Consider the following 18,785-nt stretch of genomic DNA (forward strand, 5'->3'; position numbering starts at 1 on the left):
GATACCCAGTGCAATAACTATATATATAAATATACCCATCTATATAAATAGCCATTTAAATACCCTGTGCAATAACATTGTATAATGATCACGTAATAAAAATAAAGATTTCAGCTGTCATATGTGGACTCACTGCATATACTGTATATTCCTCATGCACCTTTTTCTTCTTTTTGCACCTTCTTCTTCTGTTTTTGACTATTTGGGCTGATGTAAAGAGTACATTTCTCCACTGTGAGATCAATAAAGTCAATCAATAAATTTCTAAATCTTTATTATAAATCTAAAGAGAGTAAATTAAAATGCTCTTTAAAGTATAATTTATATTTTTTAATATTGTATATTTAAAACACACACAGGTTACAAAACCTTGCTCTAGACCAGGCATCCCCAAACCCAGTCCTCAAGGCCCCCTGTCCTGCAGGTTTTAGAGGTTTCTCTGCTCCAGCACAGCTGATTTTAATTGAAAGCTGATTAACAGGCTTTTGGTCTACTGCAATCATTATAATCAGCTGTGCTAAAGCAGAGAAACCTCTAAAACCTGCAGGACAGCGGTGCAGGACCGAGTTTGGGGATGCCTGCCCATCAATTCCTAAAGTTGGTGTTGTGACCCCGTTTTTTTAGGCAGTATGGGTTGCATGATTTTGCAAGATAATTTAATTAGAAATAACAACACCTATGTTCTTAGGTTTTAGTTTAAGAAGAGTTTATTTAGCTTCCAAAACCTTTGAGTATATTTATTTGTTATTAGCCAGTACAGGGTCTTGGGCTAGTCTACACAATTTAAACAAAACAAACGTCCATTTTGAAATACTTAAAGATACAAAATAATAACTTAAAAAATTGACAGCACCAACTACTTTGGATGTTGAGGCTCTTTGTAATTTTCTGATGCCCTTTATTATTTGATAAGTAGGCCTAGAGGTTTGGGAAAAATAAGACACATACTTCCAGAGGATCAGCAGCAGTAAAAACATTTTTAGACTTAGACAAACTTTATTGTCATTTAGATAAAGTTAGTCTAAGTCTAAAACTGATATTACTGCTGCAGATTCTCTGGAGGCTAGGTATGTTTCTATCACATTTGCACTTCACAAGACAACACTTTTTAGACAATTCTTATATCCCTGCTAAAAAAAGAGCATGATGCTGCACCCACCATGCTTTACAGGGGAAATGGTTTCAGTAGGATGTACAGTATTTGTTTCCTCCAGTTTTGTTTAATTTTGTCTCAGCTAATCAGAGCAGAAGCAGAAATAAACGTCCTTCCACAAGTTGTAGAAAGTTACTAAAAGTACCCTTTATGGCTATCTCCTTCTGTTTCACCTCCTCTCACTGTCCTCTGCATGGCCCTCTTGTCTGCCTCATTGATACCTCCCCTAAAACGTTTCACTTTTAGCTGTTATTATTAGAAAGAGACAAATAATATCCATGAGCGTCTTCCCTTTTAACCGCAGAGGTAAAATATTAGGACCCATACTCCAGAATAGCATAGCATCAACATGACACCACTTTAAAATTGGAAAAACCTGTGCAGTCACCATGAATTATCTTCATATTTTCTCTTCCCCCTTCAAAAAAAAAAAAAAAAGTCAGACTTTTCTTCCTTTCCTCTGCTGGCTCATCGCCTTATTTCTTTTGGGCATTTCTCAAACATAAATAATCGATCACTGTCAGGAACAGTCAGAGACGATACAAGCAAGCTTCCTCACACGAAGTTAGTCTAACCTCTTGGATTTTTGCTGTTGTATTTTGAAAGGGAAACCTTTCATCTATAACCTCTATGGATGAAAGTGGTCTCATAAATCAGAGCTTCTTTTTTTTTCATTAAAAAAAACTGATTAAACAAATGAATAGAAGAACCTCCACATCAATCATGTCCTTAAGTAATAATAAGACTAAGACTATAAAACAGGCTTACATTGGAGGCAAATTGACTTTTCCAGCTGCCCCCGGATGAATGAGGATTTGCACAAGAATAATGCGATGTAGAACGATCACAAAAAACTCTTTAGGTCTTCAAAAAGAACTTTGAGGATTTCCTTTTATTTTCCCCAGAATAGACATATTTCTGTGTAACGTTATTGTTTGAACCACAGTAGAGGAGGTGTCATGGATGGGGAATCCTTTGATTCAGTTTCCTGTCGTTGCTTATTCCCTGAATGCTGCATTGTTTGACCATGTAAATGTAGGTGTTTTTTTTCCAGAAAAACCTAAAGAGGTTAAGGGGAAAGGGTGTAAAAAATTGGGTTTCTAATAACATATGTTAGATTAGTTAAATAGACTGATTTATGTTGGCTTTAAATCATATTGCATTTATAGGCTTTATGCATTATGATTAAGGCAAAATTCATTATTTTACTTTCAGAAAGAGAACAGCAAGACATTAATTATGCAAACAAAAAGAGGGAATTGTCAAGCAAATTGTCGACAAGTTGTGCCAAGTCCTGCATCTTCTTGTGTTTTCTTCCTATTCTGAGAAAAAAGTTTATGTCCATTGTCTATCTGTAAGATTCTCTAGTGACGAATTTATATTTTTCTGTCCAAAAAAAGTCCATCAGAGTTTCATAAAAACTAAATAAAAAAAAAAACACATGTGTAGTTCAAAGGTTATAGAGCAGACTCTATTACAGTTCCAAGTAGGGGTGCGGTAAAAAAATTGTTTTTGCGATCTGGATTCCTGATTTTCAGCTGCCCGATATAATATCGATCTTTCAGTTCCTTGTATCGATTTTTTAAAAACAAAAAATGTTTGACCTAAAACAATGAGATAACATGGGCTACCTCTGCACCGCCACTCACGCAGATAGTGCTGTGGATCCCTTTTGCTGTGCGGCGAAGCACCATTTCTGTAGTTGATGCAGTCAAAGTGGAAGACGTTGACTGACTCAAACCCCAAGCAACATGGATACCAAAAAAAGTAAATGATCAATATCTTCTAATGAACATAAACAGCACCCGCTTTTTTATCTATGAATTAAATTTTGACAAGGAAAAAAAAATTTGCAATATATACCGGTAGCTATATCGTGACATGTATCATATCACAACACCCATGCCAATACTCACCCCCAGTTCCCAGGGTCTTTGGCAATTAATTGCCCACAGTATTACAAATCCTCCTCCATACTTAGCAGTGCGTAGGTGGGGGCTTTTCAACATCTTCATCCAGACCTGTAGCTTTCCAGAAAAGCTCCATCTACTAAAGCTGTTAAAAGGTAAAGCTCAGATTTTGTTTTCTAGAGATTGAAAAGGGAAATGAGCCTTTGTCATGTTCAGCATATATTTCAGGAAAACAAGGACATTTTTCTCCCACTAAGAGTAAATAGACACAAAATCACATTTAAAAACTAGTGTAAATTGACAAACCACCAGGTTTGTTGTATCAATTGATGTGCATGATTTTGGTAAAGCTTTCTAAATCGGGGATTTTTCAAAAGAAAAAAAAACACACTCCAATTTAAAGTTGACTTCTTTAGTCTTAATCTTATGCAGCTGTGTCAAAATATCATATTTTAACAGTGCTGTTTGCATACTGATTACCTTTGCTTATAATAAACTGCTGCCTCATATCAAGCACATCAAGGAACGCATGGTGTTAGTGCGCCCTCTACAGGTTCAATTGGATGAAAGTTTGCTTTTCTCCTTTAAATACTAACTGGACCTGCATGTTTAAAATGTGTTTTAATAAAAAAGGAAATCACCTACTCAAACAAAAAATAAAAACACAGAGTCAGTAATACTTTATTTGCTTTATTTCTTTAATAACTGAGCAGATACGCCCAACATACATAGAAGGTAAAACACACATACCGATTACAAAGAGCCGTTCACTAGATACTTCCACTAAATACTTACATTTCTCTCTCATACAGTCAGAATTTAATGTAAAAACATTTGACAGAATACTAAACAACAAATTATAAGAGTTTGATGGCTCCTGAAAAATAGGATTTCAGTTGCTGCTGCTCTTTGTTTCACACCAGGATGTATTTAAACCAACTAACTCTGCAGATTACAGTAGACTTTTACTTTCTTAACTAAAACCAGTGCTTTAAGTGGGCTGGTATGCACCAGTACATAGATCCATGCAGTTTCTAGTTTATGCATCAACGTTTGGAATCTTTTCTGTGTGTGGCATGTACCAGGACCCCCTCCCTTCCTGTTCTGACCTTTTCACAGTTTAAAGCTTTTAGCCTAATTGTTGTTTAAAAAAAAAAATATCTTCAAATGAAAGCCATTGCTTAATCACAAATGCTTGCCTCACATTCATGTGTCTGATGAGTGAGGAAAATCAGAGGAAAATGTCCAAAAGGACACAAACGAAGTGGAGCAGAGCTGAATGATAACAGCAGCACTCTCAACAGTCTTTAACTGCACAAGGAGAAGGAGGTTAGACCAGCTAGCATTAATGCATCCTAATGCTGGTGCCATTTTACAGATAAAAGATAAAATCAGGGGCGATGCTGGCTATTGTGGGCCCTGGGCACAAACACTGTTATGGCCCCAACCTGAAAATGAAAAACAATGCAGTATTTTTCCATAAATGTCTCTTTATTAAAACATTATACTCATTTGGACTAAGAATAAATAACAGTGTTTTACCAATTATGGTGGAAACCAAAATTACAGCTGATTTTAAGAGGGATTAAAATCATGGCACAAATAAATTCCAATAAAGAAATTGAAACACTATGGAGTGTAATATAGAAGTAGAACATTCTATGAAGTAGCATTAGAATCAAGCTAAGCATTCTATGGAAACCCATGTAATAAATAAAAAATATCCCCCAAACATCAGGTTTTTATGTGGTGCATTGGCACGGAATAGCCAAAGCTGGGGATTTAAAATTCTTAATGTCTTATAATTATTATTCCTTTATTTCCTCTTTATGCAGCATGTTATTCATTTATTGTGTTTTATTGTGTTATTTTTTTTAAATGCACATTTGTCTCCTGGAGATGATGTTAAAGAGCTGCGTTAAATGTGCTTTAAAAGCTGTATACTAATAAAAATATTATGGAGTAAATTTTTCCACTATGAGATCAAGGAAATCAATCAATCAATCAATCAATCAATCAATCAATCAATCAATCAATCAATCAATCAATCAATCAATCAATCAATCAAGCTCTAATTGGAAGGGTTTTTTTTTAAGGTTCCTGCTGTTTTTGGGTTCATCAACTTTTAATCTTTATTTAGATTATTTATTTATACTTTATGTATCACCTCTAAAATATTGCTAATTTCATTACCTAATAACCTGCTAGGCACATGAGGGGAAGACGATTAGAGGTCTATTCTTTAGGAAAATGTCTTTGCCTTGCTTATAAACTGATAATACGTTTTCATATATCTGATTATAATCTGCTACTATAATTATCATTTTTCACAGGCTGTTTTTTCAGTGCCTCTCCCAATACTTGTTACCTTAGACACAGTGCCTCATGCGTGTGGGCAAAGTGCGAGCAAGGGCTAATGTGGCAATGATTTGTTCAGCCAAGCCCTGATGCTGAGAAGATGGTTATTTAAATTTTAAGTCAGAGTTTTAACTTCTTGTTACATCATCAAGTGGATGCAGTACCAGCAGGTTCTGTAACAGCTTTTCCCCCACTGTCATACAACTGGTGAACTGTTAAAAACTCTAATCAGGTCACAAATCGAGACTCTGCATTCCACTGATAACATCGTGCATACTTGCACTACATGGCGAGTTTTCAAATCCCGTTAAATAGAATTCAATTCAGTGTTTCTAAAGCATTTTGTGCCATATTTATGTATTTATTTTGCAAATGGTTTAGCACTGGCTTTTTCCTATTGTGTAATTTTAAACTGTCAGTTAATAGATAAAAATATGACCCATGTTTCTGCTGCATATTTGTAAAGCATTATTGGGAGTACTGGCCATTCTTTTTCCACTTAAAGCACTGCTTTAAACTATGGTAAAAATAAAAATGCATGATCTCAAACTTAAAAAATGTAGTTAACAATATCATAAGAACACTTAAACACTGAATTTGGACAAGTTGCAACACAATGAGGTCCTTTCTTTCAGAACACTTAAACCCAAACATCCAATTATACTATCAGATTCACTGCATAGTTGTACTTAAAGACACAGCTAGGATACTGAACAAATGTGGATATTTTTTCACCTTGGTGATTTATTGCAACGAATCAATGGTTTTTATTTGTATGGTTTGCACAGAAGGAGTCATATTGACGACATTTTATCCTGTTTGTTGCAGGAGATTGACGTCCAGTGAAATGCTATGAGTGGATATGTTTTGAATGTTGCTTATGACACATGAAAACACATGCCAAATGCAAACGTTGCAAATATGGGTGAGTGGTTTTTATTGCATGGATGCAAACACAACTTAGCTTATTATCATGAAACTCCTGAAAACAGTACCAAAAACACAGAAGAAATCTGATGGTGCAGACCAGAATAATGTCACTTTCAGTTAAGTATGATAGGTTTAAGATTGTGCAACGAGTGGACTCAAGCTTCATGCCCAAATTCCACTGAGTGGATTGTTTTGGTTTGAATTTGGGCTTCATCCATTTCCCTGAAAACTGCACCCTGAGGCTGCATGGAAGGAGGTCTATGGTCTGATTCCTTCGGTGCACAATATCAGCACAAAGACACTACATATAATGCACAGTGAACAGTTAACGACATCAACACATGTCGTACCCTTTAAGATGAGGACACTCACTGAAGGCTGGCTCTTCTGGTCCAACAGTAAACCTAATTTTCTAACAGTTGAGACATTGTAGATCTAGACACCTCTAATCTAGCAATGATGATAAAATTTTTACACTTTGCAATTTTTTTTTCAAAGTCTACAGGATTTGTCACAAGGGTAAAGCACACCATAAAACACAGAATAGCCTCTTAAGAATGATGGTTATTCTCCAATAAAGGAGTGAAGTGGCCTCTCTTTTGACAAGCTCACCTCACTATAAGCCAAGCTCACTAAATTTTGCAAAAAACTGGAAACGTACATATATAAGCCTGAACTGTCTCCCACCAAACCTGTAGGGGGAGCTCTACATATAGCTCCTGGAGTAGGAATGAAGAAGAATTCTAGATCCCGTTAGCTTGTTGGCTCACAGCAGGTAGAGCTTCTACTGAATAATGGGGCGTTGTTTGCAATTTATTTCAGCTTTGCAGGAGTTGAGCCCAGTCTTTTCAACGGTTCGGCAGTTTTAATTTGGCAAATAATTGTCAAAATGTGTGAATTTGGGACATTTGTTGTATGCTAAATGAAAATTAGCCCCTTATTCTTTTATTTTCAACTTTGACTTCCTGGCTGGAAGATGCCAGAAAACAAATCACCATTTACACTATCCTCTGAAACCGATGCGTGCAGAGTTCGGACCGAGCTTGGATCAGCTAACGTTTCCTAACTCAGTTCCTTACAACCGTTTACACATCATGCTAGCGCAGTTCCTCTCCTCCTAGTGACAATCTACGGTACTACTACTCTCTAGGATACTCTAAACACCTGAAGTCTGTTTCTTTCAATTTCTTGTATCATATTCAGCTGATTTTGTTGGAGTTGGATTGGAAAAATTTAACTTTTGCTGCTCGACATGCCACATCAACCAATCAGAGAAGCTGATCTTGGAGCTGGCAGGGAGACAGACACAGATCGCTATGATCACTCCTCTGAAAGAGTTTTCTAACGCCTAAAATAACTTAAAATGTGGAAACCTGCCGTCAAAATATGTTAGCTTTTATTATTCGGGTGCCTGCAGTTTGGATTACGCACATGAAAAACGCCTTCCAGCTGCCACAAACCGTAGCAGAAAACCTCCAAGATGTGACAGGGCCAGAGGCTGCTGTTGAGGGGGTTTTCCAGTGACAGAGCACCGCCGGTGTACGGGGGTTTTGTGCTGGTCTGACATCGAAATAATATTTATAGGCAGGCAAGGATAATGTTTTCAGGTGGACTTCTCACTTAAAAACATATTAAAACTACTTTTAGTAGCAAATAGCAAAGCCGCTCTCTGGCATTGAACACAGGAGCAGCAGAAGCATCAGACGTATCGGTACACACTTTACTAGATGCACTTCAGGAGCATCAAAGATACTCAAGACGCGCGTCTGACCGTATGTGTACAGCATCAAAAATGAAACAGCAGGCGCTTTTTTGCTGAATGTAGCTACTGCCAACTACTGACTGTAAGGAGATGACGTGGCCTGCTTATGCGCTCTTTGTAATCAGATACCCCATTTACACTACCCTTTAAAAACCAATCCATGCCGAGACCGGTCCGAGCTCGGACAAGTTAACCAGGCCGAGCTTGGTTCTGACGACCGCTTGCACATCACGCTATCTCGGTTCCTCGACTCCTCGCCTCCTAGTGACGATCTGTGGTATTACTGCCAGTATTGAAGGAGGAAATCAAGCAGTTGGCGGCGGTAATGCACTAAAAGTTGTTTGCCAACCGCCATAAAACACAAGAAGAAGAAGACGAAGAAGGAATCAAGCAAATCAAAATGGCTGCGCCCGTCACCTTCAGAAAGTTATGCTTGATTATTATTGCTGTACTTTGGTGTTTGCGGGGGGTCAGGCGAAGACGGCAACCTTTCGTGGATTTACTTGATTGTTGTTTATAATTGTTCTTCTTCTTCTGTTTTGTGTTGGTTTGCAAGCAACTTCCGGAGTACTGGAATGGAGTGTGAATCGGGATGTGCAGTTAGACGGAGATGACGCGTTCTGCTCATGCACTCTTGTTATTAGAGAACCGAGCCAGGGAAAAACCGAGCCGAGCCCACCTCAGGAACTTGTCTGCAGTTAGCGCGGTCCGGTTGTGTCTAGCTCGGTTCAGTTCAGTTTGCTTTCCATTTACACACGATTACTGAGCTCGGACCGCTCTCGGCACGGTTTTTCAAGGGTAGTGTAAATGTGGTAAGAGAAATGAGCCACAACTGAACCGTGCCGAGCCCTACTGTTGAACTAGTACTAGTTCAGTGCTGTTCTGTTGTGTCTGGCACGGTCCGGTTCAGTTTGCATGCCTTTTACACTCAACAGTTATCTCGGTTACCGGGCTCAGACTGTTCTTGGCATGGTCTCAAATGGGTAATAGGTGCACGTGTCATTGTGATAGTGTTCCTGAAAAGTGCGAAAAATTATTAATAAAGAATGAATAATTTCATATTTTGTATTTCAGTACTATTATGCAAAGTCTCCACCACTCTGTGGGCATAATCATCTCAGCCATTAAAATCTGTTGTGAGTATTAATGCCAGTTAGAATCCATTAAGCTAGCTAAATACAGTACGGATATGTAGCGTGTGAATTTCATACACTAGAAATATTACATCCTTTGAAATCATGTCCCTAAATATCTTTTTGCAACACCAACTGTGACTGGGATCCTATACAGTGTGCAGCTCTGATCTGCATGGATAAGTAATGTAAGAGTAGCTGAATAAGGAAGGTTCACCAATGCTAGCTTTAACCCGCTACAACAGCTAATTCTTCTGTTTTGTTGCCTGGGCGATTACAGTAGCACGAATTTAGCACATTAATGTCACGTTGAATGAATGGAAGTCTCAAGGTGATCCATTACTTTGTGTTGAATAAGTCACAAAAGATTAGCGTTAGCATTTTACCATAACTCAGTAAAAAAAGGTTAATGGTCGGAAAACAAAAAACAGATAAAATCAGTATGTATGAGAAGATGTGCTTTTAATGTAGTATATATTATATATATAATAAAGTAAAAATTTGCAAATTCTCTCTGATTTTTTGTGTTTTTTGGTTTAACTAATCAAATCAAACAAAAACACCCACCTGGCCTCCATCTGTGTCAATTTAGCACATTTTAGGGCACAGCCAGTATCTAATATTTTTGCAAAGATAAATGCTGCCTTCATGGGGTCTGGTAAAGATGGTCGTTTCCCCTTGTAAAGTGGAAATTACCACCGTATTGGGTTGAGTGCTTTTGTTGTCGTAGAGAAGAGAAACGTGTTGGATCCAAAGATTATCCTGAGCTGATACTTGGGCTAGACAGTAACAGACTTCCTAGTTCATCTGCTACAGAAAGAAGAGAATACATCTGATAAAATGAAACAATGATGGTCCCTTCAAAAAGTTTAAATGCGTATACATTTAAAAAAAAAATGTATATTTCACAGCATTGTTTAGGCTTCAAACACATCAGGGGAGAGCGCATACAGAATCGTTTAGCTGCTCTGTTGAAAGGTCAAACATGACCTCATCTCGGCAACTCTATCATAAAATTTTTCTAGCAGAAATTACATGAGTGTGCAATTTTTTTGTTGAGTTTTTACGGCCCTAATGGCTCGTTTTTATCGACAGCAGGCTGACAGGAAATGGGGTGAGACGTGCGGGAAAGGACCACAGGCTGGATTCAAACCTGGGTCGCCCGCGTCGAGAACTAAGGCCTCCTTACATGGGTCGTGCGTGCTAACCACTGCCACCAAAGCACGCCCATTCATGTGCTTTTTTTGATGTCGGATTTTGCTATTCACCATAATTACGATACCACATGAAGGCAGCAAAACTGGTTTTAGAAACGGCTGGAGTAATACAATGCCTTTTCTTTTTCCTTCAGGCGGTTTTTCCAGCTCTGAGGCCACATTAATAACAAGTCCATCCTGACAGCAAAGTGCAACATTTCATCATAATGACTACTAAAACATAGAAATGCAGCGTTGTTCATTGTAGAACAGAACTTTTCCATTTCTATCATCCTTAGTCCTTTTTTTGAGGTTATATCTCATTAGAGAAAAACATATACCGGTAGTGGAGCTTTGCAAAATGTCAGTGCTTTTATTTTGATAAACAATGCAATAATTTTATTGGGAGCTAGCATGTTGGCTAAACTATTAAGCCAACATTAAATCTTTTAATGTTTTTGCTGAAGCGGATAGAAAAAGCCATCTGTCAACATGTTTCCAGAAATGTTCTGGTTCATTACATGTGACTTTCATGTATTTCACAAGCTGTAATGGTGCCGTCACACCTTGACGATTTAGCCAGCATATGCCGACATACAAAAAATCTGGCAAAAATGCTGCCGTACGTTGGATACGTTATGGATACGTCTTGTGTAAGATATGAGCATGATGACTTGAGCATAAAAAATGCAGCGTAATCCATTGTAGAACAGAACTTCTCCATTTCTATCATCCATAGTCCTCTTTTTCGAGGTTTTATTTTGTTAGAGAAAAAAATGTAGTGGCCCTTTTGCAAAATGTCAGTGCTTTTAATTTGATACACAATGCAATCATTTTATTGGGAGCTAGAATTTGGCTTAACTAACAAACTAACATTAAATCTGTTAGCTAGTCAGGTAGGGGAATACTCTATGGATACGCAGAAAATTGAAAAAATACATACAAAGTTCAGCATATGCCAGCGTTTTAGAAGATTCTGGGACGTTAGGTATACGCTGGGTAAATCAGCAAGGTGTGACAGCGTCATAATACGTAACGCATTCTGACTGAGGCCTGTGGATTCTGAATGGATGCTCATAGAGGTTGTTTGGTCATTTTCAAAGCATTGCATTGTCTAATAATTTTACTAGAAAAAGCAACTCCAAAAAAGATTGCTCAAGTTAATAAATAGTGTTTTCTCTTGGACTAAAGTAAGCGAAATTATTAAATGCATTACTTTGGCAAAATTATTATTTGGAAAAGGACCTGGTTGACACAGATGAATGAGCAGCATCAGTTACCTCTTTAAGGTCATTTCTGAGGTATTTCTACCCATCTGTTGTGTTTTCAAGAGTACACCTGTATGGTTACACCTGCTGAAAGTTAGTTAAGTGTGATGTCATCTAAGGTGAGCAAAGAAAGTGAAATAATTTTTCTCTAAAACCTTGATTTTTGTTCCTCTAAAACTCCAATAATGCACTCACAAAAATATTTTACCCAAATATTTAGATTTATGTAACATTATTTCATAAGAACTTCCTTTTTTTTCTTAGATAATTTTGACATATTTATTCAAAATACATAACCACCAGGATTATGTATTTCATATTACTAAAGTATACTTACATAAAAATAATACTATTACTAATTTATATCAAATAAATAAAGTTTATTGTTTGATTTGGCTAAGGTTACCCTGAAGACTAAGCAAATCAAACAATAACCTTTATGTTTTTTAAACAAATGAATATTAATTTTGAGTAGGTGTATTTTATTAATACTAAATACATAAACCTGACAATTATGTATTTTAAATTAATAAGCTTTATTAAATTAATGCAAGATTTATTTAATACGCTTGTGTAAAAAAAAAAAAAAATTGTTATGTAATAAAGTTACATACATTTAAAATGTGGGTGAAAGATTAAATGTGAGATTGAGAGATTATGCTTCGACCAATAGGATGTAAAAATGAAGCACAATAAACATTTATTTAATTTTTAAGTTTTAAAATATTGTTTGAGGAATTAATTAATTGTGGATATAATATTTCCATTTGAAGTCTAGCATCTCTTGCTGTAAACCGGCTTTAAGGTCCAGGGGATTATTAATTATTAACTAAAGGTGCTAAAGGTCTGGCATAAAGCCATTTATTTTCCGCTAACGGTCGTTAGGTTTTGAACAAAGCGCCTCAAAGGCTGCTCTGCATTGCTTAGACTGACTGTAAAGTCCCTGGATCTGGGTTAAGGTTGAGCCAGGTGCTCCAGCGCCTCCCCCTCACAGCGAATGCAGTGGTATCCCATTTTCTCTGTGACATCAAAGCAGCCCTGGCTGAGGTAAAAGTCCAGAGATGACTTGTTCCAGTCTAAAACTGTAAAGTTGAGCTGGTTGCATCCAGCAGCCAGACCCAGCTGAAGGAAACAGAAAAAAATAAATAAACTTAAAAATGATCCACATCCCTTTTCTTTTATTTTTACTCCTGATTCCATGTCACTCACCTGTGCTACCTTGCTCATAAGTGCTTTACCAATGCCTTTCCCTACGACAGAAATAATAGTTAATATTTTACATGCATACGGTTAAATAAAAAAGCAAGACAGTTTGCAATGACGATTATTTTACCTCGAAATTCTGGCATCACATATAAGTCCTCCATGTAAATGGCTCTGCCTGTCCAGGAGCTGTAGGAATAGAAATAAAGTGCATAGCCGATCTTCGTATGGCCTGAAAATAAAACACTAACAGTTAGACACGTTTATTCTGTGCTTTGTAAAACTCATTTTCAATTTTATATTAAACCCGTCTCCTAAACCTGCAACCTAAACCTAAAACTAAATTTAATACCTACACTATGGATACATTCTTATTTGTTTTGGTTTCTTCCACATATTCTGTCACTTGTATCCTGCATCTGAAATAAGATTTTCTGACATTTAAATTAAAAGGCGAGGCCTCAGTTTGTCGACATTAAAATAGAAAGGATAACAACAAGCACGTGGTTCAGAAGTATCCGTCAGAAAGCTTTTTATCAGAGTAGGGTGTTGATTCCAATTTCAACATGTAGAACAGATTTGTTTTGATCCAATCAGATCTCAAAGTAGATTGCAGGTATTTAAATACATGTTTGTAGCGGTTTTCTGAATTACATAAATGTCTATTTATTAGGGCTGAAACAATCAATCGAATTAATCGTGATTAATCCATTATTGAAATAATTATCAACTAATTTAGTAATGGATTAATCTTTAACTGGAGTATAGAGACTGTAAAACCTGCCTTTAGCTGACAGAGCAACAAAATTATAAGAAAAAATATCTAAATATTTCGCATTTAAGATAAAAACAAATTTTCTTCTGTCAATATGTGCTATATAAAACTCCACAAGTGGAAATATTTTAGTTTCACCTGGTTTAATTCTGTAAAAATATCTTTAAGGAGCTGATTATTAATTGAAAAAAATTATTGACAGTTTAATTGATTAAAAATAATCGTTAGTTGCATCCACAGTATTAATTAAGGAATATTGATGCCAGTGTTATATTAACATTCAACTGGAAAATAAAAAAGTAACGGTAGTTATTGCGGGCTGTTAGGACAGTGCAAAAGCCTTTTTTAAATTGATAAATGGTTATACGAGTCCATATTTACGAATTAAAGAGATTCGATTCAGAATCGAATTTTTCAGATATGGGAATGCACTCATAAAGATGACTCTTTGGATTAACTCAATTTAATTGAATCTAATACATTTTTGCTAGCTGAACCAAATCCACGTTTATCTATATGGTGATTTTCTAGTGTTTGTTCAACACATTTTTTTTTAAACCTTTAAAAGGAAAAAACAAATTTGAATATGTTTGGTTGGTTCAACTTAATAAAATCAAATTCTATTGACCTATAGTTGTCCCTGCATTGACTTAACTTATGTTCAACTAACTTATAACATTTAAATAACCCGATGACAAATTATTTGGTTTTATCAACTTACCGTAATTGTATTTACTTTAACAGCAGAAAGACGGGCTCATGACACTACAGTAACACACATGCATGTCACATGGTCAAAAAAACCTCTGTGAAAATAGAGCTGCCTGTAGTGGTGGATCTTGGCCTCAAGATAACTTATGGTTTCATCTGTGTGGACTTGGGCAACAACTAACTCTACAGTACCATCTCTTTAAGATGTGGGATTACCTGCCATGCTGGCAAAAATGGTCTGACAATCAAAGGAGGAAGGAAGGAAATCTTAGCAAGGACCAATTTGCATGTGCAATGCAAATTAATCTAAAATTCAAGAATTTTAGATTAATTTACATTGCTCATAAATAAAATGCTCATACATATTGAGTTACATCAATTAAATATTGCTAAATAATTCTGGAACCAAATATTTAGGTATGTTAAATAGTCACCTCAAAGAGGAGCTTGAATCATTTTTTTGCATGTGTAGGAATATTGGAAAATCTGCAGTTAAATGTATAGTGGAGGATTTTCATAAATCTTTTTAAAGACCCGCCCTCTCCACTTTAAAAAAAAATCCACATGCACAACCTTGTACCCACTCCCTAGAGGGAACGCCTATTAAATGCGTGCAAGAGCGTGCCCAAGCCATTTTCTCCTCGTGCACGCTCTTTTTAAAAGTTGCTGTTTGCATTGCTCATACAAACTGACTTTCCAAAAGAAGATTTGCTATTTTTCCACTGTCATTTTACCACCGCTAAGAAAAAATGGGGACGAGCACGTAGTAATGCCTTACGTAACTTATCACCAGAATGATTGACAATTAGGAGGACCACTTATTTTGATGATCCACCCAAAAAAAGAACATCCTCTATTGTCCCTTTAATAGAAACCCACTGGGTTTTAGAGGTTCTCAGTTGAAGCCCCACTCTGACGGACTGCCACCCAGGGTCCCTGAGCAAGACCCTTAACCCCACACTGCTCCCTGGGTGCCCCACAATGGCAGCCCCCTGCTCCCCAAGGGGATGAGTTAAATGCAGAGAGTTCATTTCATTGCTCTGTTCTTGTGACAGTGTTATTAAATTAAAAGCTGGAAAAAAAGGGTTTGTTTGGTGCAAAATTCAAAATTCATCCAAAGAATAACACTTTCAATTCAAATCTGGTGTGTTCAGGGGGTGTGCTTAGTTTTTCCAGACTTTTCCATTTTAGCAAAATGTTTTGCATATAATAACGTAATCTTAAAAATGAAGTGGAATCTGTTGTGATTACAACATTAGAGTGTTGCTTTTGCATAGAGCCCCTCCTGAGTGTAGAGTCAGATATCTGAGTCCAGCAGACGATGATCAGTGATGACTGTAAGCAAAAAGGTCGAGCTGAGCAGCAGAGCATACACTAATGAGCTCCTTATTGCACATGCAGGAAATGCTGCATTAACATTATTATCTAAGAGCTGAATAAATGGAGAGGACACATCCTGCAGCATCCTGCTACATTAGGCAACAGAAAACACTGTGCTGAATTTAGCTACTAATAACCAGATGCTTAAGCTGCACTAAACCTGGCTGGTTTGGTTTAATTTTTTAAAAAGAAACGGTCTGAGATCGGCGTCCGATCGTTCTCACCTTCTTTGGTTCTGTGCTGTTCTGGCACCTCAGCAACAATCCCGTGAAAGAACGGATTCTTGGAAAAGCCGTCCTGCTCCAAGTCTGGGAAATGATAAAAAAAAAGTGAGAAATCTGTTAACAAAAATAAAGGGTGTTAATTCCTCCTCTCTGTGAGATTTAGGTCTGAATGTTCTTGTTAAGAATAAAAACAAATTAGATTCAAAAGAAGACAGAAGACATTCTGGTATGATGAGACACAAATGTTACTTTTTGGGCTTAATTCAAAATGAAAGAGCTAAATATTCCTAGAAGAAAAGCTGCTGCAAAAGCAGGGAAATGAAGCTAAAAAAGCTACAACAGAAAGGTTTACATCAAAAACATATTTATATGTTTGAATAATCCAGTCAAAGCTGAGACCTTAATCCATGGAAAATGTATGACTTTTGTCAATTTTTGTTTTATGTGTATCTATCACATTAAATACCAATGAAACACCTTGAAACAAAAGCTGATAACCTGAAAAAACGTTGGAAAAGCTGACGAGATTTGAATACTTTTGTAAGGACTGTACTGATAATCTCTTTGACAATCAAATTAAGTCAATTAATAAAATATATGTAAAAAGGAATTAACAGAAGATGGATTTTTTTTTTACCACCACGTTTTATTAAGTATTAGTAAAATTGACATTCCAAAAAAGTTAAAAAAAACAATTCACTGGACTTTGTTTCCAAGTTTGAAGACGTTTCGCTTTCCATCTAGGAAGATTTTTCAATTCAAAATGTCAGAATTAGCACTGAGTTCAAAACTTTATAGAGAAGCTAAGCCAAAAACATGCAAATGGAAGCAGAAGAACAGGTCAGCCCCTTAAGAATGAGGAGTCGTTTGGGTTCTTTGTTAGCCCGCAATACCCAATACTGGTATATACCTCTGAAAGGGGGTTGTTTGGGAGCAATTTTTCCTACAGACCCCCTTTCAGAGACATAGACATGTATCGGGTATTGAAGGCAAACAAAAAGACCAAATGACTCCTCATTTCTAAGGGGCAGACCCATTCATCTGGTTCAATTTGCATGTTTTCTGAGACAAACAAGGCTTTGTTTTTGGTCAACTCTATAAAGCATCCCACATAATGCTATTTCTGACATTTTGAATTGAAAAAGCTTCCTAGATGGAAAGCAAAACGTCTTCAAACTTGGAAACAAAGTCCAGTAAATTGTTGTTTAACTTTTTTGGAATATTAATTTTATTAATAATTAATAAAATATGGTGAGAAGAAATCCATCTTCTATTAATTCATTTTTATATACATTTCATTTATATTGATATATGAATGTAGAGTTTCATTCATTCAGGCCTCAGAGCTGCAAGCAGGGGCACCGTATGAGGCAAAATATGCAGTAAAATAAATGATCTTTGTGTTCTCGCTGACACAACGGGCAAGTGATTTAAGGCTGTAATGGACTCACACATCAATATTACTAATAATCCTAAAAATTTACAAATTAAATAAGGAGCAAACTAAGTAAAACCCATTGATCTCCTTTTATTTAACTGGACTGTATAATTGAATACCTTTTTCCCCACATTAAAAAGTAATGAAAATAATTAGCTGCTAAATTCATACCTACTAAAACATTAAAAAAACATGAATGAACATTCATAATACGAGAATATTACATATTTTTGACTTATTTTAAAGCAAAAATTATCAATTTTAGTAAAACTGATAAATGGCTGAAATAAATAAGAATATTTTAAAAAATATGATTCAAAAAAACATTTAGGAGATGTACTATGTCTATTTCATTAGAATTTTTTTTACTTTTATGAGTTGATTGCAGGGGTCCATAATAGGGCCCAAGACCAGTTCTACAGGGGGCACTGGCCCCTGTTGGCACCTGTCTAGAACCACCCATGTTTAAAAGATATTAAATTAATTATTTTTGATAGTCTTAATATTTCAAAGAGTCCTTTTAAAACTTTTCAGAATAAACAAATCATGCTGATGTTATGCATATCATGAAACAACCCCCAAAACCAGGGACCACATGGTTTATTACAGGACTGAGTTTTACAGACATTCTGTTAAAGATCAGTAGGAGTGAAATAAATAATTTTGTACCTCTCTGTGTGACTTTGACGTGATCAGCCACCTTCTCATATTCTGCCAATTCCTGGAAAAAAAATAAAAATAAATAAGTCAGCTGACGTCATAATTGGCTTCAAAGGTCGCATCCAAATCATTAAGCTTACATAAAACTCTACTGGAATTAAAATTATAATTCTAACTGACTGTGGACACATTCAGAACCCCAATGAAAGCAAAACAATATAAATTTAAAGGAGACACCTCTTATTATAAGCCGGAGAGACGCGCAGTCTGCTCCGCACGTGCGCACATGTCTGCTCACCCTGATCATCCGCGCGATGTCCCTGCAGTCCTCCACGTTAGCGGCTCTGATGGAGAACTCCATGCCTGCCAGTGATCTTAAGCTCCACTCGGTCTGATCGACTCAGCTTCGACCTTTTGTTGGGCGGAAGTGTCGCTGAGAAGTGTTTTCGAGCGCACCCCGGTCACATGACAGCTGCGAGCGAGGCCCCGTTACGTCACACTTGGTGTCAAGTTTTGCGGGAAATCCGAATAATCTGAGGTTTAAATCGCGATAGGCATTTACAGTTAAATCAGACACAGGGAAAGAACTTATATATTTAGTTTTAGTTAATTATATATTTACACACACACCACATGCAGTCTGTTGCAATCCAATGAACAAGATATTTTTTTTCAGGAAGCACA

General features: G+C 36.5%; 1 protein-coding gene across 1 annotated transcript; it reads right to left on the minus strand.

The window, feature by feature from the left end:
* Nucleotides 1-12,299: 12,299 nt before the first annotated feature.
* On the minus strand, nucleotides 12,300-18,542 carry sat2 (spermidine/spermine N1-acetyltransferase family member 2). Its single transcript, XM_015391766.1, has 6 exons — nucleotides 18,400-18,542; nucleotides 18,111-18,162; nucleotides 16,004-16,087; nucleotides 13,044-13,145; nucleotides 12,920-12,960; nucleotides 12,300-12,832 (listed from the first exon to the last, which is right to left on the minus strand). Exons 1-6 carry the CDS (start codon nucleotides 18,460-18,462, stop codon nucleotides 12,665-12,667), a joined length of 510 nt encoding a protein of 169 aa, XP_015247252.1. The 5' UTR covers nucleotides 18,463-18,542; the 3' UTR covers nucleotides 12,300-12,664.
* Nucleotides 18,543-18,785: the final 243 nt, after the last annotated feature.

Source organism: Cyprinodon variegatus, unplaced genomic scaffold, assembly GCF_000732505.1.
Source record: "Cyprinodon variegatus isolate N-32 unplaced genomic scaffold, C_variegatus-1.0 Scaffold559, whole genome shotgun sequence".
Taxonomy (NCBI): Eukaryota; Metazoa; Chordata; class Actinopteri; order Cyprinodontiformes; family Cyprinodontidae; genus Cyprinodon; species Cyprinodon variegatus.

Coding starts and splice junctions, on each gene's coding strand:
- sat2 (XM_015391766.1), bottom strand. CDS start 18,462: ATGGAGTTCTCCATCAGAGCCGCTAACGTGGAGGACTGCAGGGACATC. Junction 18,163..18,399: donor ACATCGCGCGGATGATCAGG/GTGAGCAGACAT, acceptor TTTTTTTTCCAG/GAATTGGCAGAATATGAGAA. Junction 16,088..18,110: donor CGTCAAAGTCACACAGAGAG/GTACAAAATTAT, acceptor ATCATTTCCCAG/ACTTGGAGCAGGACGGCTTT.